The sequence below is a fragment of the Cydia pomonella genome, chromosome 2, assembly GCF_033807575.1.
Source record: "Cydia pomonella isolate Wapato2018A chromosome 2, ilCydPomo1, whole genome shotgun sequence".
Lineage (NCBI taxonomy): Eukaryota > Metazoa > Arthropoda > Insecta > Lepidoptera > Tortricidae > Cydia > Cydia pomonella.
The window spans coordinates 34,689,441-34,715,846 of NC_084704.1; the positions used below are offsets into that span (position 1 = coordinate 34,689,441).

Genomic DNA, 26,406 nt, shown 5'->3' on the forward strand with positions numbered 1-26,406 from the left:
TATCACTAATATCGCCATTTTTGTTTTTAACTATTGGCACAACTACAGTTTTCATGAGAGCATCCGGCAAGTGAGAATGACTTATGCAAAGGTTAAATAATAAGGCCAGTACTCTAGGTAGGTGAGAGCCAGCATACTTAAGGTGTTCTATGCTAAGGCCGTCGTGTCCAGGTGATTTTCCCCGAGCCATTGATTTAATTACTGCATGAACGTCTTTCGCATTAAATCGAGCTATAATTTCCTGCCCACGCGGCCATTCATCACCATTTGACGGCATTGCCACCAAAGGTGACGATACAGTGAAATGAGATTTAAATATGCTGGCTATACTGTTATGATCGCTAATGCCATTAATACTTGCCGGAAGGCCAGGTTTGCCATTCAGCCTCTTAGTTGATTTCCAAAAGCTACGAAAATCCTGATTTCCATGATGACTTGCCAAGATGTCCATTTTTATTTGTTCGCTATGGTTTTGACACCACTTCAAACGCTGTTTAAAAACATTCCGACTACTTTGCATGTCATCATAAACACGTCCGGCTTTAGGTTTTCCATACCAAACCCGAGACTTAAATTTATCCCTAGCCTCCAAATGCGCCATCTTTTAACCTTTTGACGCGCGCGGCTACAGCCCAAAATCAACCTTCTTGCATTCCGATAAGGTTCATGATGACCCGGCGCACACTATAGGTAGGCGTGGCCAGTGTTGGCCGGACGTTAATTAGAATTGACATCAACCATTAAAAATTAAACCATAAATCGTAACAGTTTACGGTTCAATTTGTAATGGTTGATGGTCAATTCTAATTAACGTTCGGCCAACACAGGGCGTGGTATTCAATGGGTCAATCGAACGGTGTTTTACGGACCGTTTAAATTAAAGATACATTATTTACTGAAGCGTAAGCTTTGCTATGAGGTTAAAACTCTATATCTAGACATAGATCAAGACAACTGCATAAGGCACTTTTATAAAAGATAATATTATGTGGATTACAGATTTAGTGAACGCGGAATATCGAGTTTAGTGCAGTGTTTGCGGCTGACGGCCAACTGGGTGTGGCCCGCGTCGCGCTGCGGGCGCGGGTCGCGCGGCTACTGGGCGCCGTCGCTCGGCTCCCTGCCCCCGCCCTCCCCCGGCCCCCCCTCCCCGTCCCCCTCCCCCTCGCTCGCGCCCTCCTCCTCCGACGACGGCGGCTTCCTGCCGCGCCTGCGCGCGCCGCTGCAGCCCGCCGCCGCGCCGCCGCTGTTCCGCGCCTCCTCGCCCGCCCCCTGGCCGCCCTGGCCGCCGTGGCCGCCCTGGCCCACGTGGGCGGCCGCGTGGACCCCCTGGTCGCCGCTCCACATCTCGGACCTCAGCTCCGTGCCTTTTCCGAGCTCCGCCGAGGGCTCGTTCCCGACGCCGCCGTCGCCGTTCCGGCCGCGCGCGCGCCCGGCGGGCGTGGCGGGGGCGACAGGCTGGCGGCCCGGGCCCGCCGCGCGCCGCCACCGGCCTCGCGCGCCCGCCGAGCCGCCGCCGCCGCCCCCGCACGAGGCCTCGCCCGAGAGCCGCTCCTCGTCCAGCGGCTTCGGTAGCAAGAACGCGTCGTCGTCCGCGCACAACCGCAGCAGCCGCGCCGGCAGCCTGGCCGAGTGGCGGCCGCCGCCGTACCGGCCGCCGCCGCCGGCGCCGGCGCCGCGCCCGGGCTCGGCGGCGGACGCGGGCTCGGTGGACGTGCACTACGAGTGGGACCGCGCCACGCGCACGCCGACGCCGTCCACGCCGGAGCGGCGGCCGCGCGCGCGCGACGACGTGGAGGCGCGGGTGCGCGCCATGAAGGAGGAGTTCCTGGAGTTCCGCAAGCGGCAGGCGCTGCGGCGCCGCTCGCCCGAGCCGCCCGTGTCGCCGCTGGCGGTGTACCCGCTGTCCCCGCTGTCCCCGCTGGCGCCGCTGTCCCCGCTGGCGCCGCTCGCCACGCTGGCGCCGGCGCCGGCCGAGAGCGTGTGCTGACCCGGAACATCTTCGGTCCCGTTCGCCCGGGACGCCGACCGGCCGCGAGTCCCACGGCTCGTTCGTGACGCTTAGATGAGTTACGTAGATACTTCCTTTTTCGACTCGGACGTCGAGCCGGATATATAGAAAGAATGGGCACAATCACGATTCTTCCGACAATTATCGCCTCGAATGTAGTCGAGGCCCGAGTTTTACTCGATCGAGGGGCATTCCGGGTTATGATTTGATACGTTCGTATTATTACATAGAGTAAAGATCCCACCTCGGCCCCGGCGCGTGCGCGGGGCCCTAGATGTCTAACATAGCTCTTAGGGAACGATGACTCCAGTCTCTCGAAGCAAATGACTGCTATAATTAAAGTACATATGTAGAAAGTGGATGCCGTGGCGCTTTGCGTCCGCCCCGCTCGCCCGCCTTTATCAAAACGAATCGTCAATTACTTTTCTAAAAATCTCATATCTGTGGACATGTTTTTACTTTCTGAAAATACTAAATGAAAACCTTAAGATTTCTGAGATTTTAAAATTATACGAAAATTACATAGGCTCACAATGGGAAACCTATCTCGTGGGCGCGTACCACACGTGCCATATCGGGCGCGCGGGGCGCGCAGCGTCCGCCTAAACGCTTTAGGTATGGGCGGGTAGCATCCACGACGCCGCTCATACCAACATTATATTGTAGTTATTATTGTAACTAAGGATAGATTACGTTGTATATGCGAGCGAGCGCGGTCGCGGCCCCCCGGCGAGCGGCCGCGCTCGCTCATTTATAAAATATGAACAAAGTAATTTTAAGTAGGTTTTTAGTCGTAACGTTCAAAAGTTTCAAATTAAACTATGTTTCGTATTCTCAAATTTATAATTATTTCAAGTACAAATTTATTGATTATATTATTTATGTACCTACGTTATATAATTTTTAAACTCTGTACATATGTAAAAAAACATAAGTAGATATTATATCTTGTACACTTATTTATTTATACGGTAAGGTTCTGTCTGAGGACGCGGAGAGCCCGCGAGGCCGGGTGTCGGTGTCGGCGCGAGGCCGAGAGTCGGCGCGAGGCCGACGGCGACGACCGGGTGTTGGAGTCCAGTCAATTGATTTGTATATTTTCCATATCCCGGCGTCAGACCTGTCTGACTTAACAAATACACTGAGGCATCGTAATTAATCGGTTCCTGGAGCGATCCCACCTATAGTTGACCAGTCATAGCCAAGACTGTTTAGAGTTACGTTTGTTATTAGTTAATTCCTATCGATGAATTTTTGTTATAATTTCGCATAATGCACTCTTTTTGTAGATCTTGTAATGCAGACGTTTTGTTAATGATACGAATTTCGTATTAAGGACCTCCTAATAAATAAGAATAAAAATGTACGCTTTAAAGAAATTGAAATAAAATAACTCGTAAAGTAATAGATAGGTAGTTACAATAAGGTGTAGTTATGTATATGCGTGCATGGAGCGTCTCGTGGGATCATGCGGCGCCGGCGTCCGGGGCCCGCGCCGGGCCGGACCCGGGCCCGAGCCGGGCCGAACCTGGACCCAAGCCGGGGACGGATCCGGGCGGGCCGCGAACGTGCCGGCGCCGACGGACGCATCATTAGTTCACTGCCGATGACGATTTAGGATGTAAGATACGTATAACGACACTCGGTAGAAGTTCTTTTTTATTTTCTTACATGGTTCGATAGGTAACCCCAGCCATAGCGTTACACTTAGAGTAATAGAGTCGACAATTTGTGCATTACATTAATCCACGATCAAAATAATTAATGATATTTTAAAAAGTGCTCAATTTTTTCGACTGACCAACTGTAATATTATTGATAATATTTTGAGTCACGATGTATTTAGCACGAATTTAAGGAGCGACGTAGGTTCATATTGTTCGCGGCGATATTTAAGCGATGTACTGTCTAGGAGAGGATAGCTGTAATATTTCGAGTTGCCGAAACTCTGGGCAATGCCTAGATTAATGTGACGTGAATTCAATTATTTACCGCATAACGAACCTACTGCACGCGATCATGATAGTTATTCTTTTAGGTATACAGTATACTTACACGACACGTATAGACAGTTCAGTCTCGAGTAGTTAGAAGTTTATTTTATCTTGCTCTGACTTTTATTCGCCTAAACTTTACACGGAAAAAAAGATAAATAAAGTGTAAAATTACAGTAACAAAGGAGCCGTTTTTGCCTCGCGCGTTTGGCACTTCAATTATAACGCGTGCGATAGTCACCGGCTCACCGGCGACGTATGTATTGCTTGGTTATTTCTTATACATTCACGTAATAAATATACCTAGATATAGCTCAAAAACCATGTGATATCTAGTCTTTTCCATTCCCTATTATGTCCTTAATTCGTTTACAATTAATATGATATTAACGTAGTGTACCGTACTGTACTACTTAATTTCTCGGGAAGGCCTACTACACGTACAGTGTAACATTATGTATTGGTAGTCAAATGTTAACTACCGCTAACGACAGGTGTTATCTCTAGGTACCGCTGTTGGGGCACTAAAGTTATCTATTACGCAGAGCACACAACTTCAAGACTTACCTAATATTATTTTTCTTAAAAACGTATAGCGATGTCACGAGGTAGTATTTCGAAGCATAAACTAAAGTCATTCGATATTTCTATAGACTAAAATGAAAAAGATAGCAATATATTAGACTAATATATCTAAATCGTATATATCGGTTTATATAATGACAGTAATATGCGTGCACATTGGCGAAATGTAACGCGGAGAAAAGAGGGGCACCCCAAACGTAAATAAATAAAGAATTAAGGCATTTGCACGATATCTCAGCACAATACATGATAAATAATACTCTATTATTCAAAATATCATTCCAACAGCACGCAATTAAGATAGGTATACTCCAACAAACCACAATACGAATACGAACGAGTGGAAACATCTACTTGCACAAGCCACCTTTTTATAAGTCGATCGAAATAACCATTATTTTCGTTTTAGAATATTTTTAGTTCGTAAGTGTTGAGATCATGTGTTTACTGTGTAAGCACAAAAAGGATTCAATTCAAAAATAAAAAATACAATAACGTTGCTATAATTAAATTTTTGTATCATTTATTCATTCCTAAGATCAACACCTCCACTAATCCTTTCATCACCTGGGCGCGTAGCCAACGTGCCAATGGTTAACCCTCCGTAGCGTAGCATAGTCATCTCTCTCATTCTTTCATATTAGTAGGACAGTGACAGTTGCGTCGGAGCGTTAACGATTGGCACGTTGGCAACGCGCCCTGTGGGCCTAACCAAGATGCCAATCGTTTGCGCCGTAGCTAACCAAACGGTAATCTCTATCACTCTCCCATATAAGTGCGACAGTGAGACATTAACGTTTCGTACGCTACGGCGCAAAGCGTTATTGGTTAGGCCCTCTGGGAGCTTAGTCGATCGTAAAAAATGTCAATCGAATTAAATAATGTATGGAAACAGTCATGTGATGGCGTTTGTCGCTATACAGTTGTCGTCTTGATTAGGCGCCCCGCCCAGAAAAGCTCTCTTTATTCAATGAAATCAGTGGGCAACGTTGCATTTTCTCCCTTTAGAGCGCAAAGCAATTTGTAACGTTTTACAACTATTACTCCCTAGCCTAGCATTGGTAATAATTGGTACTACATATGGAGATTTTTTTTTACACTGGGCAGCAAAGCTTGTTCACCTCTCGCGGCTTCAACACTCAAGATCCAACGATCCAACTTTTCGAAACACTGGATAAACGCGTAAAGCTTAGCAACGCAAAGATGGCACTGCAATCGTTTCATAACGGGTATTTAGATATGCCAAATTCAAAGATACCCACAGACTACAGACTTGTTTGGTTCCAGGGCAGTTGGAAGTATTACAATCTGAGGTTTTAAACCCCTTGAACGGCAAAGGCGTCAACTAACACCCGCGGCTACAGCCAAGCTACAGCCCAAATAACCCAATATAGTGCATTCCGGCAAGGTCCAGGAAGTCGCATCGCGCACGATAGGCGTGGCGTCCAAAGGGTGAACCTCACTTGGTAGCTATTCACATACTCGATTGGAGTCGCAGACTCGATCGGGGAAGGCCTCTTCCCCATTTTCAGTTGATGGGTTATTAGGATTACGCTTAAGCGTACTTACTTACCTTATGAATACCTTAGTAATTAAGCAGGTTTTCGACTACACCAAGCCCAAGATAAGATAACGAAGAGTATGAATATACATGACGGTATGAATATTTTGCATATGTCGCCATTTTAGACCTTGAAATTTGGTTATATATACACCTGTCTTGGAACTGTTGCCATCAGTACCAATGCCAGTTACTTATCAATGGGTGTCACCATCACGCTGGTTTCTAAATTGTTTGGGTTAATGTGTGTGTATGGTAAGTTCGCTGTTGTTTATCAATTAAGGGCCTTCCCACACCAGCGGCTTCTGAGAGTCAGCGTCTAGTCAACTCTATGGCTGCTGCTTAACCCAATGTTGGCGCAACTGCGCAAGGACACCATTATCATTCCATAGCGCAAAAGACGCTGATGTACTGAGGGCCTACCGCGGAACACATTCGACGTGTTGCCTCCCTGTTCCACTTTCGGACGAGTTTACAAGTGCGACAGAGAGGCAACACGTCGAACGTGGTTCGCGGTTGGCCCTCTGGCACTTTTCTCACAAACCCGCCGCCAAAATGCCGCTCTACATCTCGCGGTCACGTGGAACGGGGATAAATGGGGACCCGTAATTCTAGTAGTAGATTCACAGAACCCGAAAGCAAACCTTAATATCTCCGTTCAACTTTCATGTATTAACATAGAACCCTGCAAAATTGGGCCAGCGAAATGGCCGTTTGAAGTATTTTACAGATTGCGCCAGCAGTTTTAGCTGTCAATCCTATGAATAGTGTCAAATTCTTGTTTTTTAGGGCTCAACGCCCAAAGGGAAAACGGGACCCTATTACTAAGAATCCACTATCCGTCTGTCACCAGGCTGTACCTATCTTATGAATCGTGATAGCTAGACAGTTGAAACTTTCAAAGATGATATATTTCTTACGCCGCTATAACAACAAATACTAAAACAGAATAAAATAAATGTTTAAGGACCCACAAAAAAACATACAAAAAGACATACAAAAAAACGTGATTCTTTTGCCGTTTTTATCGTAATGGTACGGAACCCTTCGTCATCCTTCGTGTGCGAGTCCGACTCGCACTTGGGCGGTTTTTTTTATGTTTAAAGCCAGGCCTAGGTTCGTGTTAACCCAAATCTCATAAATAAAACTAGAAACAAATAAAGACTATGCTAGCGCCATCTATAAAACCGTCGACAGTTGCCAACCCCATTGTAACTACCACGCAAAGCTATTTAAAAAGTGATAACATGAATTTCTAGCCGGCGTCCGTTCCGTGTCCTCCGATGACGGATACGACACGGAGTGGTTGTGTTACGACGAGAACGGAAGAACGGAACCGAGCACACGATATTCAAAAACAATAAAAACCGCAATCCAAGGCAAGCACGGCCGTCCGCTCAATGCTCATCGAGCTGCGTTGGCAGACGCATAACGTTTTAACATGAATTTCTAGCCGGCGTCCGTTCCGTGTCGTCCGACGACGGATACGGCACGGAATGGCTGTGCTACTACGACGAGAACGGAACCGAACACACGATGAACTTCTCCGCGCTGCCGGACGATTCCGACGGCTGGATATTCGGAGGCGTATATTTTTACCTCTACACCAGGTATTTTCACATTTAAGCCAGGGATATAACATGAATTTGTAGCCTGCATCCGTTCCGTGTCGGATACGGCACGGACTACAACGAGAACGGAACCGAGGACACGGTGAACATCGAGTAGCGGAATTATCAGTAGTGGACCCGGGTACGTCCTTAAACTACGTCCAAAAGAGGGGTATGGGCATTGTCAATGTCATCTCGCTTTGTGTGGTAGGGCACAACACAATTACACTTCGTAGCGATCGAAACGCAACTGTTACATACAGCGTTTCGTTTATGGAAGGTAGAGGCAAGGAACAGAAACTGCTTAGGCGGAATTGTTGCAAAAGTGTCTAGCTGTCAGCGATAAATAATAGTTCCAAATCTCTCCAGAGTAGCGCTGGAGTAGCTAAGAACCTAAGCGTTATTGACGGAGTGAAGTACGCTGTCTATGATTAGATTTTTTTCTCAAGTATTCTATGTATTGCAGCGCCACCTATTTATGTTTTTTGATGGACACTTTTTGGTATATGGAGATTCTTTTCCTTGCCTCTACCTTCCGTAGTTTCGTTGTTGTAGCGATAGCGATTGTGACCTTCGCTAGGCCGGCTGCTACTTAACAAGTCTAATGCTCAACAATTTTCTGCTAATATTATAACCGGAACTCTATTTTCAACTCCTGCTTGTAATATTAGTTGTAAATTGTTGATAAATACAATTTTCGTCAGTCGCGACATCTAGTGTCAAGTATCGGTACTGATAATCCCGCTACTCGATGCTAGATGTTGACTAGGAAAATAATAAGCGTTTTGGTATCAAAACTGATGTATGGAGTGGATACTCTATGCTTACTTCTTATTTATCTATGACTATATCAAGTCATGACGTGCGGGGCACGAAATGTACCTGACTTTATATCAAGTCAATGGCAGCGAAAAGGTTAAACATGAATTATGCACCTCCATATACCACCTATTTACCTTACCTACTAAATAGAACATAGCGTGAAACCACCAAAAATGAGCGCTCGCTTAAATATTTAAATATCAACAATAGTGGCGTAGCATTTCACAGGTAAAAGAGCGCATACGTGTAGAAAGGAATGAAATCTCCATGTACGACAACATTTCCCGCTTAATAAAAAGTATGGAGTGTGGAATTAAAAGTTTCCCCCCCCCCCCCCAGTGCTTTAACGTGAATCGACGTATTTGGCTCGAACGAATTCTGAACACTAATTTGAATATTTCCCTTTATTTTTTTGCTCAAGGAACAACTCAAATGATCCAGAACTCTTGCAAACAGAAATAAATGGTCAAACGAAGAGCCAGTATTTCGACCCCTCAAGAGACACCAAAGCATTGACACACGGTTGGAGAGGTAGCGGCAATGATACTTGGATACAGATTCAGAAGACACATTTCTTAGACAGAGCCGATTTGAACGTTATAGTAGTGAATTGGCATGAGCTGGCAAAGAACCCGAATTACGTGTGGGCGGCGTTATCCACGCGGTACGTGGGTAAGCAGCTGGCGAAGTTGCTCAATTCGATGGTCGACAACTTTAATACGACGGGAGAAAAAATGCATTTGATAGGACACAGCTTGGGAGCACAGGTCATGGGATACGCTGGAATGTTTTTCAGTAAAAATATGTTTAGAATTACCGGTAAGCATTATATTTTTAACTATACCTATCCGCCAGAATTTAAGACTGGGGCGAACGTCCAGTGGTCCCTCATAAGGGGATTGTGTTTATTAATAAACCAATTAATTTCTGTATAAATCTGTATATTCATATTGTTGTCCTACTGATTCCCCAACTTTTGGTCTTAGTCATCAAAATAGTTTTATTTTGCTATTTTTTTTTGGTTTCAACTAAACGGCAAATGATAGCCTAATTTTTTGGGTTCCGTACCCAAAGGGTGAAACGGGACCCTATTACTAAGACTCCGCTGTCCGTCCGTCTGTCACCAGGCTGTATCCGTGAACGTGAACCGTGACAGTTGAAATTTTCACAGATGATGTATTTCTGTTGCCGCTATAACAACAAATACTAAAAAGTACGGAACCCTCGGTGGGCGAGTCCAACTCTCACTTGTCCGGTTTTTCCGTTTAGGTGATAAGTCAAAAGTATCTAATAAAAAACTATATATCACATCGATCAAAAATTAGGGAATAAGTAGGGCAACAATATTTATACAGAAGTTAATTGGTTTATTAGAAAACACAATTCCCCCAGTGAGGGAGCCACTGATCGGTCAGTTTTAAGTAAAATTATCTAAAAAAAGGTCAAATACCCTCGTATTACATACACACTGAATAGTCCTAACATAAATAACGGGAACACGCCCGTTTAAAAAGCAAAATTACCGGTGTACCCTTGTTTTGTCGACAACCTTTTCATCGAATATTATTTCATCGACAACGATTCATCGAAACTTTAGTACTAGTAATATTGTTTGGCGTTATTTTATTTCAACTACAATTTATTTTAATTTATCTTACTACGTAGAAATACTATTTAACGAATATTACTTAATCGCTGATTTGTTTCAAATTATCATAATTGACACAACTACAAAACGTTGCAATTCATTTCTTCGACGTTGCCAGAAGTTAGGGTTAGGTTAGGTTAGAACTGCGACCCCCAAGAAACCGAACTGTTGCCAGAAGTGGGTTAGGTTAGAACTGCGTCTCCCAAGAAAATGAACGGTTGCCAGAAGTGGGTTAGGTTAGGTTAAAACTGCGACCCCAAGAAAACGAACTGTTGCCAGGAGTAAGTTAGGTTAGGTTAGAACTGCGACCCCCAAGAAAACGAACTGTTGCCAGAAGTAGGTTAGGTTAGAACTGCGACCTCCAAGAAAACGAACTGTGGCTAGAAAAACCACACATTTCTTGTAAAAAAAAAATGAATTAAAAACCCCTAAATGAAAAGCCATGTCATGAATTTTATAAGTCAACTACCAATTAAAATACCTCCGTTCAAATTACCTAGTATCGAATCCTCGACGCAATGACTTGTCGATGAAATGAAAATACTTGAAACGTTGTCTTTTAAATAATATTAGATTAAATGTATGTCGGCAATTCAATAGTGAACCCAAACCCACCCATTTTTATTTTATGGTTCAAATTCATGTTTTGTTATCTCCAAAAATAATGAATTAATGACCATCCGCATCGTGGCTGATTGTTCTTTGAATGAGCTGTCACATAAATTTGAACCTTAAGTCTATCACGATAGTTGTTTTTTAAACGATAGTTGCTTTGGCACATAACGCTCTCTTAACCCCTTTCCTCAAACGAAGCCATATATGGCGGATATGATATTCAACTCTATTCACAATTATTATAGTTCAAAATTCAACAAATATTTTTATTACATGCAGTAAGGGGTCAAAATAAACAAAGGCGATTGTTTAACAGATTAGGTTGTTGTATTATTTAAAGGCTTTTGTTTAACGAAAAAAACATCTGAGAGAAGTCTACTACCTATACCTTAGAGTTAGACCAAGCACACTCTTCACCAACGTGGCAAACGACATTTTGAAAGTGCTACCGTAAACCTACTTAATCGCTACAGTGTGCAATTTGTTTTATTATATAGGAGGCAAACGAGTAAACGAATTGCCTGATGGTAGGCAATCACCGCCGCCTATGAACACACACAACACCAGAGGAGTTGGAACGGCACTGCACACTCTTTTCTTGAAGGTCGTATCGGTCTGGAAATACCACAGGCTACAGTTCATTCCACACTTAAGTTGTGCGAGGATCCTAAGCTTAGAGAGAGTCTAGTAACTGATCAGTTTTGTCTCCTAGGGCTAGACCCCGCTCGCCCGCTGTTCGAATTACCCCCAATGCCTGACGAATACCGTCTGGACAGAACTGACGCCATGTTCGTAGACATCATCCACACGGATGGAGGCTTCTTCGGGTACAAAGAGAGCCACGGGCAAGCGGACTTCTACCCCAACGGGGGAACATCTCCGCAGCCGGGATGTGAGGGAGAGGATCGGGGACACGTAGGTATGAAAGACAGGAAATGCACCAAAAAGTCGTTTTGACGGCGATGTGATGCTTATATAGCAGACACAGCATATTTTCAAGCTGAGCTACTTAGAGATTATAAAGTCCACGCGTGATGGAGGTTCTGCCATCTAGTGGGTTAAATCTAAATATAAAATATGACATTATACTTCGCGCCAATGAATATAAAGTTCATGAACGCTCCCATTTGTCTATAGTTTTTTTGTTTTCTGTGATCTGTGCAGATTCTTGCAGCCACAGTAGGTCGCACGAGTTTTTCGGAGAATCAATTCAAAGCGGCGTCCCGTTCACTTCCTACCTGTGCGACGACTTCCAAGGCTTCGAGAATGGCGAGTGCAAGGCCAACACGTCCAGCATGGGCGAGCCAGCCCAACCCAGATCAGAGGGAAACTACTATCTGCATACGAGAAACGAGTCTTTGTACGCGTTGGGAGACGAATTCTAGAAAATAGTAAATTTCCACACTATACACATATTGTGGTCTATTTACTATTTACAAAATTATAACTTAAGATGCCTCATAGAATTTTGAAATGTCTTACCTACCTATTGTATTGGGGTGAAAGGTATATGGGGTTACTTTCATAGTTAACACATTATTCTTTATTTACTCGAATTGTTCGTGTAATTATTGACATTACTATGAATTCATATTTACTTACAATTAAAAATCCTACCTAAAATAATGGCTTAAAAACTGGAATTTCAAAGTAGAGTGACTGCCTTTCATAGCTATACCCCATTATACGGTATCTGACACTCCGCACCATATCTAATGTCTAAGTGGCATTTGAAATAGCTGTGTGGGAGCACTATTAGGGTATTTTGCCTTTCTTTACTTATTGGCTTATTTGTGTAACAAAAATGTTCCGTGCGAGTGGCATTAAAAATTCAATTCAATTTCATTTATTGAGAGACCAACTGAGATCATTATTGTTAATAAAAGATTTATATCTTACAATATAGGGTTAGTACTATACACAATAACGGGAATGTCAATAAATTAATGATAAATAAGAATAAATTAATTAATTGAAATTGGAAAGTGGAGTGAAAATGAAACAAAGGTGACATATCAAAATTGTAATCAAGTAAGTATCACAGTTGCATCATCAAGGTATCACAATAATAAATGTTATTAACAAACATAATAAAATCAGTCAAAGTTTTTGTTTCTACTACTTATTAATTTAATTGGAAATGCTTAACTTACTAATATCAAGTCTCCTGACCTGTAACAATGAAAACCAGAGTTAGAATAGGTCGCGAAGCGATTAGTTTCGGGGGTGATATCTATTATGTCAGAACAATACGTGGTAATTAGTGCATCATTATGCATCAGTCGGGAAAAGAAGACAGGCAATAGAATCATCATGTAAAATTTTTAGAATTAAAGAAATCTAATAAAACATGAAATATTTATGGAAATGTGTTTTATTTGATAATGTAAAATCTAAGATAGTCAAAGCCTAGGCGACAAATGTCACGTGTCGCAAGCGACGTCGGATGCTGTGACGCGACTGCGCTCGACATGTCGGGCGACATTGCGCGCCTTACATACGATGTCGCCAGCATGTCCGGCGAAGTCTGGCAACGTCGCGGCAACCACCCGCCATCGCTGGCGACACGTGTGCGACATTGGTCGCCTAGCCCTGGCTAAAATAATAAAATATAACTCACCATAAAATTAATACAGCAACCGGATGACCTAACTGTATACAGTAATAATTGGAATGAATGTACTACAAAAATATAGTCTCTTCAACATCTACATGGATGTGATATTAATTGATTAATGAGAAGGCAACATCTATGGAAATATGTTTGACAGACATTAATTTAACTACTGATTAATTTTAATCTATTTCATGACTTGCTTTGTTATAATGTCTAAAAAACTTACTTTTGTGATGTGTTCCCATTTGTCCCCGCCGGTCCCAGTCGGGACAAATGGGAATACAGCACTTTTGTTAACAATTTCGGCCCTATCGCCCTTATTGCGAACTTATTCATAAGAGTGAACTTGTATGTGACTTGGAGGCGGTTTACTAAGCTAACAGTACTTATAACCTTTTAAACTGTGGCCCACGCGTCACTGACCTGCAGCCAATGATATTATAACTCCAGATAGGTTATACGAGTTCCAAAATTCAAGCACTTAAATTGTACAAATCGTAGTTGCTTTGTAGTCACGTCCATGCACGGTACAGCTGTGCACGTGCTAACAAGTTCCCTGCACATCGAAAGAGAAGCTTATGTTTAACGAGTGTGTCACAAAGAATAATGGTATGCGAAAATGTATCAACAAAAACCGATTCATTCATAAGGAAATAAACATATAAGTACTCGTAAATTTAAAAGTGGAAAAATTACTGCTTTGCGTGAGTACACGGCCCCTGGATCGATACTCCAGCGCTCTGCCAACTGAGCCACCAAGACACATTTGGTCAAATATTGGACAGGATAGATAGAATACCACTCTTATGTATAAGTATAACCTATCTATAGTTATATAAAATCATTGCCTGTAACCCGAACTGGAGGAAATCTACAGGTTTAAGTGGTTTTAAATTGTATACTTCAATCAGGACGTATGGGCCACTGTCACCTGACTAGGTTCACTAAAATGTATGTGTTTAAGAGCTATACTTTAATCAGTTTTGTGTATAGTTTCTATTTTTCTCCGTGAGCTTCTACGGATTATCGTCTTATCTATTGTTTAAAAACCGCAAAGGCGCGTGCCACTATGAAAAAATGGTCGAGCCGCATAGGTAGCGTTTATTGAAGTACTACTCTATTGACCACGGAATAAGATTCATTATGAACTAATACAGAATTCTAACAGAATAGCTGTCTGATCTCTATTGGTGCGTCTAAGGTAGGCGACTAAACGCTCTCAAACCAGCTTAACTTGTGACACTGCGATCCGAAACAAAGATACGTATTCGAAGACCTCGCTTGCACTGGTAATGCGAGCGCACGGCTAGCTAGCGCCAAGGAAGCAATGTTATGTTTCTCGAGGAGCAGGTAAAAAACAGGGCCGGATTTTCACACAAATATATTTGGGTGGTTTTACGAAATAACGCTAACTCTTCAGACTTCTAACAAACTGACACTGTTTGTATGGTTTGCTTGAAAGAGTTAGCGTGATTTGACTCTAAACGATATGCATATTTTGTTTTATATTTATTTATTTTATGCATACACTATTATGTATATGTTACTTATTTTTTTGTTGACTCATAATATAAATTTGTATAAATGTTTTACTAAATGTGTACTCTATTGTAAATAATATCTTTATTTTAGTGTACATAATTATAACATATAGGTCTATTTTAACATTAGTAGTACGGGATTGTTAAATGGATATACATATTTATTACTATTTTACCATTGTTTTATTGTTTATTTAAAATTAGCCTGTTTAACGTTTAAAATTAGCAAACAACTGTTTAAACAGTTGATTATAAAAATGAGTATATCTCGTTATTATTGTAATTACACAAACCCATTCTGTTAGATGTGTACCTACTATTTAAATAGTGTTATGTTTTATCTCTTTAAATTAAAGAACGTAAAACCACCCAAATATATTTGTGTGAAAATCCGGCCCTGTTTTTTACCTGCTCCTCGAGAAACATAACATTGCTTCCTTGGCGCTAGCTAGCCGTACGCTCGCATTACCAGTGCAAGCGAGGTCTTCGAATACGTATCTTTGTTTCGGATCGCAGTGTCACAAGTTAAGCTGGTTTGAGAGCGTTTAGTCGCCTACCTTAGACGCACCAATAGAGATCAGACAGCTATTCTGTTAGAATTCTGTATTAGTTCATAATGAATCTTATTCCGTGCTCAATAGAGTAGTAATTCAATAAACGCTACCTATGCGGCTTGACCATTTTTTCATAGTGGCACGCGCCTTTGCGGTTTTTAAACAATAGATAAGACGATAATCCGTAGAAGCTCACGGAGAAAAATAGAAACTATACATTTATTATATTCTTTATCCATTGATCTTCCTGCAGTCCATAGAAGCTCCGTCCATCCTGAAATGTTTTTAAACTTAGTTATTCTGACTTAAACAAGTGTTTATAAATTATTATAATAATTGTGTCAGAATAAATTGGTATGCGTCATTATGCATCCGTCGGGAAAAGAAGACAAATAAACAAATATATCATCATTATCAAATCGCTTCTGATTTTTATATAAATATCAATATTGAAAAGTAACAAATGTAAACTAAAAGTTAAAAAATACCTTGAACTATTTCAGAGCGTAACTGCAACCCCGAATGTTTAAACCAAAGATTATTCACGTCAGACCTGAAAAACATAACGTTACCAATGTAGAAAACTGTTTCTACAACGCTGCGTCGTAAGGAAAAATAATATCAAATATCAGATTTCAATTGTATGCGTCATTATACATCCGTCGGGAAAAGAAGACAAAAAATTAATAAATATCATCATGATAAAATCAAAATCAGCCTTCTGCAGAACAGATTAGGGACTATGCTCTGTATCTTTTAGATATTTAAAACATTACATGATCAAATAATGTAGGTTAAAGTCAAGTCGTTCAGTGACAGATACAGGCAGTTTTGTATTTGGTTGGTTAACCAATAAATGTTATAAAATTTACAAATTGTTTGTTGACTTTTATTTAAATACCTAAAGATACAGAGTATAGGTCTGTATTTTTTTTTATTTGCACACAAATTTAAGTTAATAGACACTTCATAGATATTATTTACAGTGACAAGTTAAAAATATGATTTAAAAAACATGAATGCAAGAGTAAGTTATATTTTTATAAGTCTCGTCAAGAAAACGTCTCATAATTACCTTTTGATTTAATCTCGACATCTAGCTGAATACGGATACCTGTAAATACAACATTAACATTAGCTGATATATTCATATCGAATCACGGACCTGAAAGGAAATAAAACATTTAAATTTTAAATAGTTAAAAGATTTTAATTTGTAAAGTAGTCTAAGCTCTGACGAGCTTTGAGATTATGAACAGTATGAAGTATGGTAGCGCGAAAAGGGTAGTTAAATAGTTTAATTGAACACATTAATAATTGTGGTCATAATATCATAAGGTTTCAGAAATCTAATAGACTTAACCGCTTTTGATGGTTACAAGAATGGTACATGTAAATTTCATTTATAACTTGAAGGTTCAACGTATTCTTAATATATATTATATCAAACTTAAATAAAACGTCAACACATGTTCTGTATTCCACGATAGTTGTGTTCAGAGGGAGGCGTCGGTGACGCTATTTAATAATATGTTGTATGTTAATTTGGGTGACAAGGACAGACGACCTATATTCTTGCAGTTTTTTTGTAATAGTAGCACAGGAAGGCGCGCCCTTCTCCACTTTCATTTTTTTTTTAAACGAATGCGCCCTCGTGAATGGTACGATCTACACGTGTAGTTTTTATTAATTCTATGTTTAGATTGCTTAGTTAAATCATCAGTTTTAGAGCACAGACCAAATAATCCGAAACAGTTGTTAGTCTAAATATATATTTAGAGGAATTGTTTGATTCCAAGCGAGGACAAATGAGAATAGTTTCATTTATATCTGTCCTCAGAGGGTAAGATTTTAACGCTCATAATATACAAGAAAATACGACTGTTTCTAACAATTGTAGATTAGCAATACAAGAATAAAACGTACATTTATTATTATTAGGATTCTTAGTCGTATGTGGAGAAACCAGCTGGTAACCTGGTCTAACACGTAACAAAATGATAGTCATTGGCAATCCCACTTTTTTTTTTCGAAAGAATATTTATTCGTAATTTGTTTTAAATACTTAGGGTGGTGTATTCTCATTAGTCCCCGCCCCACGTGAACGGGGCGGGCACAAATGGGAATACACCATTGAGTAAAGTGGTGAGGACGGTGGACTATTATGGTCTGTGCGATGAATTTAACAGTAAAGATGCTCTCCTCCGTTCGGTTTAAAGTGCTAAACAAATGGGTTAGTATAAGTCCTTATAAGATTTAACATGTTATAAGATTTTATTGAGCAGGAGTACTATAATCATAGTACTTGTAAACAAAATAAATGCTTTGCATAATTGACATTTCGAACATTGCGAAATAAACTTAGTTTTTGATGATTAGATCGGCACGCAAGTATTTTTATGTCAAATTATTAAATATTAATTTTCTTTACGGTTTATTGGTGATGAAACTGATGAATCTATTGAGGCACGCAAGAACTAAAACGATACGCGCATGACCCAATAAATTCATCACCAAGAAATCATAAAGAAAATTTAAACGTATGTCATTAGATACAGCGAAATCTAAGAAATACTTTAAATGGTAAACAACTAAGTTAGCTTGTAAATATTTGTAGCATGTAGTTGTAGACCACTGCAATTATATATATAAAAAAAAAGTTTATTTAGTACCGTTACATAGGTGCCTACTCAATACACATCAAACCTTATTTAGAGAAAAACGAATTCTTTTATTCACAGGAGATATTTGCAGAATGCAGTTTCAACCTCTTTCAATGTATAGTATGGCGAAAGACCTTTGTCAGAAAAGAGCATAGGCACAGATAATCATACTAGAATAAGAAAATTATGATAGTACCCCAAGAAGAGGGATGAGAATAGTTTTTTTACTATACTTTTCCTGACAAAACTTGTTTTCAATCCTCCTTTGTTTTTTTTATATATATTCGAAGCACTAGGTATATTTAAAAATTAGGTTAACAGAACTCTCTTTTAATGCAGCAAAGAAATTTCACTTATTTTTTCTCTAATACGGAGAATTACAATGGAGAGCCACAAGACTGCAGAAGGAAAGTCAATTGGTGCAGTGCTTCGTTGTGCGAATGCATCGCAAATATGGTCAAATCGTACTGTACGATAAAAATACTGCAACAGTAAGGATCAGAAACCCTTTATGGAGACAAACTAGGTTTTTTTAGAATAAAAATGTCGCAGGGCTAGGCTGATTAAGTTGTATTCCCAATATTCCCATTTGTCCTCCGCCCCACGTGACCGCCGCCATACATAAGACGATGACAAATGGGAATGATTTCTATGAAAACACCTATTCCAATCTGTGCCCGGCGGGACAATTGGGAACACACCGCGCCTTGCCGCCTGTGATAAAAGCTGTTCGTATGAGTTTTGATGGGTACTGAAGAGTTCTTCACTTCTTGACAAACGTAACATACTATCTTAACAATAATGCAATCGCAACGTCAGGGAAACTTACCAACATTACGTATATAATGGGTTTCTTCTCGGGAGTATGGTTATTGAGGATAATGTTCTTCTGAAATGCGTAAATTTGGCAGCCGGATCTTCTTCTAATGGTATCCATCGATTCGACGACTTCTTCTCTATAAAGCCTATTTGGGTAAAATAAGAAGAGAAACTCCAGAGATAAATAGATGCCCCAAACAGCAATTCTACAAAATAACAATCGGACTTCCACTCAGTCATATTCCAACTTCACTCGTACATTTCACTTTTCTATATATCGAAAGAGCAGACTATAATCTCAAATCATTCGCTCGCCCTTCTTCCATCTATTTGTTTGATTATCAGTATGTTTTTTCATCCTTAGGTAGAACATTTCCATTGAAAAAGTCTATCTCCCATTCCTAGGGTTATCTTTTACTTACATCCCTACGCATTAATAAACTCCCCGTAGTCCTCGTCGCATGACTTGATAACCACTTTTCTTTTCAGGGTGCCCCATAATATTACTCGTTCCGTCTAAATACTCCACACACACACACACAGCTACTTTTCTCTCGCACATGCGCATTTCTAAATCCCATGACTCCAATTCTCACGGCTCAGGACTGTTTCGTCCTCAATCCATATTTTTAAATCATTCAGAATGCCATGTCGTCAGCACAAAATTTTCTAAATCATCACCTTCCTAACTCGTCCATATAATCCATATTACTATTATTACTGCAGTCACAGATCTTCTACATTCCTATTTTGACCATAGTGCCAACTCGTCAACATTATTGTACCATTAATTATCCTGACTGCCTTATATAAGTAAGACAAATAAGGCATTTTTCATTTACTTTTGCATGTTTTTTTTCAACTGAAAATTTTTGGCTTGAAAGTCTTGGCCTGTCATTTTGACCTCAACCAATATCAACACTGCGGAACATGTAGGAATGTGGACGAGTTAGCACTGTAGACCATATAGGAATGTGGACAAGATAGCAAAGTGACGATATAGGAATGTTGACGAATCAGAACAGTGGACAATAATGACAAGTTCTGAAGGTGTCGAAATAGATTTGTGGACGAAGCGGTCCTCGGTCTTAAAGCAGAACTAAGTCATTCAAACCCAGCACACACGATTATTCCGTTCAAAGCTTTTCTCATATCACACAAACAGAATCCACTCAATCCAAGACACACCCCAACTTTAGCAATTTTAATTGAATTTATTTTCTTGGGAGATCGGAGGATTTTGCACGCCTGATGGTGCAGACGAATTTGCCCCAGAGTGACACTTTACATAGAAGTAAAGATCGTTAAAACTCTGCTTTTACCCACAGTTAAAACTGGAACGGGCATTAAATCAACAACGTGAATTATCAAAACACACATAGTAAAATGCTTTGACTCTGAACATAGCAAACTTAGTTTACTGAAAAAAAGTTGTAAATTAAATTAAATTTAAAGAAATAATGTAATGTCCAACTTCAATTTCATATTATTATTGTTTGGACTGCAAATTAGGCGATGGCGCATTGAAAGTGAAGTGCATTCTTTAAAGGCATTATTTTCATTTTAAAAACGCTGTTCAAAACTTGTAGATCACTGTAGTAGAGTGCAGTGATATTATGAACGCTTGTAATTTGTTATTGATTAGTCTTTCTTTCTTCTTATCTTTCTTTATTTACTAATTGCTTTTTAGGGTTCCGTAGTCAACTAGGAACCCTTATAGTTTCAGCATGTCCGTCTGTCTGTCCGAGGCTTTTCTCCGTGATCGTTAGTGCTAGAAAGCTGAAATTTGGCATAGATATAGTAATCAATCCGAAAAAGTGGTAAAATAAAATCCAAAAAAATGTTTTTAGGGTACATCCCATAATATTAAAAAAAAGACGCTTTATCTCAATAATGTGGAATATCGTTGGATAGGTCTTTCTAAATGAATACGGGTCTACAACAAGCATTTTTTGAAGTGATTATTTTCAGATATAATCGCATCGAAAGAAAAAAATGTGTTCCCCTCACCCTTCAAACTTTTCAACCATGGGTCCAAAAAATATGGAATAAATCATGAAAGTAAAGCTTTCAACGAAAACTATAGTGGACATTATCAGTTAACTGTTTTTGAGTTATCGCAGTCTTCCCTTCTTACTAAGAGACGTATGAAACGCTGCGTAAAACCTTTTGCTTGTTATTTAAGAAAGTGAATAGTTTCAGAATCCCTCCGAATGTTCAAAATAATTTACTAATTAAGTTCAAAATACAACAATGTTACAAAATAATGTTAATAATTTAGGTAATATTATATATATCATCCATTATAATATGCACTGCATTATAATTAACTAGCATTATGTAAAGCCTGACCAGTAATATATGATCACGCGCCATATTGTAGTATAGCCATATAGTATTATATATATATATATATATTTATGTAATGTATGTATGTGTCTTTATGTATTTAAGTAGTTTATAATTAATTTATGTGTATTAGGACTCTAATTCTTTCAATTTCAATTTCTTTTAGTTTTAAACGCGCCGCCTACAATCTTTTCTGCTTTGCCCTAAGGTTGACTGGTAGAGAATGCCTCACGGCATTAAGTTTGCCTTTTGTACATTAAGTTTGTCTTTTGTGCAATAAAGTTTTAAATAAATAAATAAATATTGCGCAATTTCATTGGAACTAAATTTTTCATACTAAACTGAACTGTCCTATACATGAGACACAACAGCGCCCTCTTGACAATGATCATATATTTCTGGTCGGGCTTTATTATAATTACCTTAGCGCTTTCTGCACTATTAGTGAAAGGCGTTTGTACTAATATTGGCGGTTCAGATTGAGAAATAAAGAATGTTCAAATTAATATAAAATTACATTCAAATTTAAAGGTCATGGAATGATTTTTAAAATGAAATATTTTCCCTTTTTCATTAGACAAATAAATCATGTATTACTTCGGAAACAACAAGGATGATTATTAGTTTTTTGCGTGACGTCCGTAGATCCCTTATCCGAAGGTATGATTCATTTTGACACGTCATGAGGGACATAAAATTGCCTTTGGCATTTTTAAAGACGCCATTGCCCCACCAGTAGTTGGGTTGGTGTAATATTGAGACCTCTTACTGGTTACCTGTACATAAGCTCGCGTGGTCATAAGTCGATCCGTATGCTTGATTATTTTCCCCAATGCTGTTCAAATGCGCATGTGGCTGTCATGTGATGCTCTCGGGCAACTCCACTTTCTGTTATTACGTTATTTTTTTGTAAGACTATTTAGGGACGTTTATGTCTGTTTCTCGAAAAAAAGGAGTACCGATGAAGAGATACTCTACAGCAACAGTAGCCTGAAAATTAATTTTGTTTGTAACTACCTATTTTCAAACTAAACTAGTTTAGTTAGACCAGAGACCAATCGCGTGGGCTATCTTGATGATTCTTATATCAATCGATGTATCTTACTTGTCCCAGTGTCAAAGACATGAAATTAAGAAATAAACAATATGGCGACAATCAGATGATTTAATTTTACTTTAGCTATCGCTGTCAGGTTTATTTGCCAGAGAGCATGGAAATGACGACACCCCCATATTAAAATCCCATTCCCATCAATCCCTCGCATTCATGAATTCCCAAACCCATCCCTTCCCATCAATCAAATGAGCTCCAGCGCGCATGGGCTCATATAGCCGGTGCGGTTTCATTATATTGCAGTACATATGATCGGTCGGCTGAATTATATGTAAAATCTTTAGACCGCAATGTAGGTAACTAAAATCGCATGCGAGTTTGCGCGCCGTCTAAATGATCCTTAAGTATCTTTCGTTCAATCATGTGATTTACACGACAAAAAATACCTGAAAAAGTCATTTCCGAACGTCGTCTGTCTGTATGTCAAACCGTAGTGATCTCAACAATAGCTTGAAATGTCCAGTATATCGTACTCGGAACCTGACGCTGCGTAACATTACGTAGTTTTCAGTATTATATTTCTGTGGAGTGATTAGGTACGGAAATTGTGAATGAATATAACAAAACACTATATAATCTCCAAAAAAATGTAAGCCCATGGTGTGGTAAGACATCTGATCTGTCAAATCGTTTTCTAACAGTTGCGGATTATACAAATAAGAATATTAATAATGTCCCGAAACTGTCAATAGGGAATTAAAAGATTATTTTATGATAGCAATCGGATGATGGGTACGCTGATTGACATGTTCATGATTCGATTAAGGATATTCAGAATATCCAAATAAATCAAAACCTTTGAGGTCAAAAGAAAAAACTCCGAACGATGGGCAAAGTAATGATTAAACCCCTTTTATCGGGACAATTTCAAGGATATCTCAGTGAAATACGCATTTTTGGCTACGACGCTGTCACTATGCGACTTGGTTTAGACATACCTGTTGACAGACATTAGTTTTAAAGGAAACTCGCAAAATTCATCTGTAAATTTAAAAAAAACTACTTATTCGCTGTAATGTTGCATCTGTAAGCAGAAATAAAGTGTCCTGTGCAGACAACACACAAACATGCAAAAAAGATATTTTTTTTGTCGAATTCGATAGTCATATTAAACATTTGTACTTTTTAACCAATTCCCAAATTCTTTCCTAAAGCGTTCAGATTTGTTCTGTGCTAATCCCATACCACAATATAAATATCTCCTCAATCAGCCACGTTGTATGACTAGCATTTATAAAAAAAATGCTTTCAATATAAGTATTGTTATCTATAACAAGTTGCCAGTTCAAATAAAAACTCTTGAAGGCAATGAATTTAAGCAAACCTTAAGAAATTGGCTTCTTGATCGGTGCTTCTCTAGTACTCAAGATTTTTTTAAATAACAGTCTGCGTAAATCTGTAAACATTTGATAATTTTTATAAAAGGTTATAGTTGTTTGAAATAGTTATTAAGTTTTCAAATGAAATTATTTTTAAGATGCCTTCATGGATTTGCATGCTGCTTGTACACAGCTGAAAAGGTGAAACAAACTACTGTGTACTTACATAAGACTTGTAAACGTTACCCTTTTTATGCAAATAAATGATTGTTTGTTTGTCATATATATTGTTCCTTATGACCTCAGGAATGCGTGCTTAAAATTTGTCGGGTTACTCCAGCCCACGGAGTATATCTTACGCACCGCTGTTTTTTATTATAATTAGATAAATTCGCATAACCCCTTCCACCCGAAATAATGAGATTTGCTAACTTATTGACATGTGTTTAAAATTTACATTTACCTGTAAACAACCCTTACAATCACATTCTGACCGGGTGTAAAGGGATAACATAAAAACAATTCGGGTACGAGTTTTTAACGCGATAAAAAATAAATTAGGCAATTTTCGTTTTTAATTAGAATTCTAAAAGTAGGACAAAAATAAGATGGCTGCGCAATCAACGTTACGTTTAGCGCGTTATAAAAACTGTACGTAAGTTTATGTAAAAGAAAGGCACATCCTCATATCAGCAAAAATTATTCGATGAATTAACCCGTCCAAAAAAAGCGTGAAAACTAGACTTTTGATTTTTACTAAAAACACAATTAACACATGAAATAAAAATGTAACAGCGCAGCCACTAATATTTTAATAAATTATGCGCCCGATGCGTTGGGCAATGTGCTGTTTCAATTACATAATAATTAATTATTTTATTCCAGATTTTAATTCATTATCTTTGATGCACACAGACAGACGGATGGACGAACGGACAGACGAGAGACACCCACAGAGGCTGAGAAGTCAGTCCTTATAAGGGTTCCGTTCTTCTTCAGAAGGGTTATCTAAGCAAAAAGTAAGAGAAGCGATATTTAAATAACAACTTTAATTGGCGCATGATAGAAGCTTTTGGTATATTTCCGTTTGACCCCACCTCCCCACAGGATCTATGCGGACAGATAGGAATTATTCCTTCCTGCCGTATCAGCCGGGGATAGATTGAATTTGGATAAATTATTATATACCCCGTAGTTTTACCACAACAACACATGAGAGAGCAACACATGTGGAAATGAGTGCTGCGCTGAGCTTTATTCCCATCTGTCCCCGCCCACGTGTTCGTAGCGGGGACAGATGTCCATAATGTACAATGATTCAAATACTTTTTAAATCTCTCAGAATGAGGCACAGCAAATAAATGAGTATTTTGCTTGTTATTTATATAATATTATATATTTTTGTAACTTATTCATAGATTAGATCCAAAATAGCCAAAAATTAAAATGAAGGTTTTTGTATTCAATAGACGTAGTTAGTGTAGTTACGAAGAGTGAGCCAAACACCTAAATTAGGTATGAGAGATCGGGTGCCTGTAAAATACAAGTGATTAAAAGTGGATTTATATCATATAATACTAAAATCATTTTTCAAAATCTATATATAGATATAGGTTTGCGTTTCTGGGTCTACTTTTTCATGACTATTAATCTATGATATTGCTAGAAAAAAGTATGATAGATATTGAATTCGTGTATAAAAATAGTATTCTCAAATTGGAGCTGTTCTGTACCCCTAGTGTAACTTTGATCGACATCATAACGTGACGAACGCGTTTGCGTTAAGTCTCATTTTGTATAGGATTTTGAGGTTCCAAAACGTCCCGCTTGGCGCGCTCTTTCGAAATCCAATACAAAATGAGACTAAACGCAAACGCGTACGTCACGTTTGGAAATCGAATTTATTTACACTAGGGGTACAGGATTGTATCTAAGTAAAAAGTACAAAGTGTTAATTCGTAATAGATACAATACTAGAAGTGTGAGAGATAAAAAGCTGATACAACCAAAAATTAACAATTATTACGGAAAAAGAACCTCAAAGTACATGTTACCACAAATACTGAATAAAATTAGCTTACTACGACACAGTCCTAAATTAAGTAAATCCCTGATTAAAAGCAGGCTAAAAGAGCGTCTCCTCGATTACCTTAATGTACTCGTATGAGAGCATGCTAATAATAGGTTCAATAGGTTAAGCTGTTAAACTGTATAAAGAACTGAGCTCCTCTCGCCAATAAACGTTACAGTTTGGCGGGAATAAAAATGTATTATATATAATTTGTTTTAATTGTAATATATAAAAAAAAATAGGAATTTGTTGACCAAATTGTATATATTAATATTGATTAAATTAAAGTAAAAAGATGGTAACGCAGTGGTAAATGCCTTATTTTCATACAAATCGGGAGCCAATCAAGGACCACTGCATAGTGTTAGCCGAACGTTAATTAGAATTGACCATATTGAAATATAACTATTACAAATTGAACCGTAAACCGTAACGGACGGTTACAGTTCACGGTTCAATTTATAATGATTATCATTACTTTCGGATCACCGCTCGTACACAACATACTATTTA

General features: G+C 39.2%; 2 protein-coding genes and 1 long non-coding RNA gene across 7 annotated transcripts in view; 2 read left to right on the top strand and 1 right to left on the bottom strand.

The window, feature by feature from the left end:
• Window positions 1-5,101, top strand: part of LOC133515449 (protein turtle-like) — a 171,128-nt gene extending 166,027 nt beyond the window's left edge. For 3 of the 5 annotated variants that reach the window (XM_061847993.1, XM_061847996.1, XM_061847995.1), the window contains one exon: window positions 1,000-5,101. In XM_061847993.1, the coding sequence (XP_061703977.1) occupies window positions 1,000-1,990 (991 nt within the window). In that variant the 3' untranslated portion in view covers window positions 1,991-5,101. The remainder of the gene's footprint in view (window positions 1-999) is intronic. The other 2 variants (XR_009799022.1, XR_009799023.1) reach the window with 2 other exon arrangements.
• A 981-nt stretch (window positions 5,102-6,082) lies between these two features.
• LOC133515477 (lipase member H-A-like) lies at window positions 6,083-12,536 on the top strand. Its single transcript, XM_061848026.1, has 5 exons — window positions 6,083-6,406; window positions 7,605-7,761; window positions 9,005-9,402; window positions 11,559-11,765; window positions 12,011-12,536. The coding sequence occupies exons 1-5, from the start codon at window positions 6,352-6,354 to the stop codon at window positions 12,229-12,231; spliced, it is 1,038 nt and encodes a 345-aa protein (XP_061704010.1). The 5' UTR covers window positions 6,083-6,351; the 3' UTR covers window positions 12,232-12,536.
• Window positions 12,537-15,767: 3,231 nt separating this feature from the next.
• Window positions 15,768-25,210, bottom strand: LOC133515479 (uncharacterized). Its single transcript, XR_009799030.1, has 4 exons — window positions 19,051-25,210; window positions 16,634-16,672; window positions 16,047-16,111; window positions 15,768-15,832 (listed from the first exon to the last, which is right to left on the bottom strand). It is a non-coding gene; the product is annotated as an uncharacterized LOC133515479 (long non-coding RNA).
• Window positions 25,211-26,406: the final 1,196 nt, after the last annotated feature.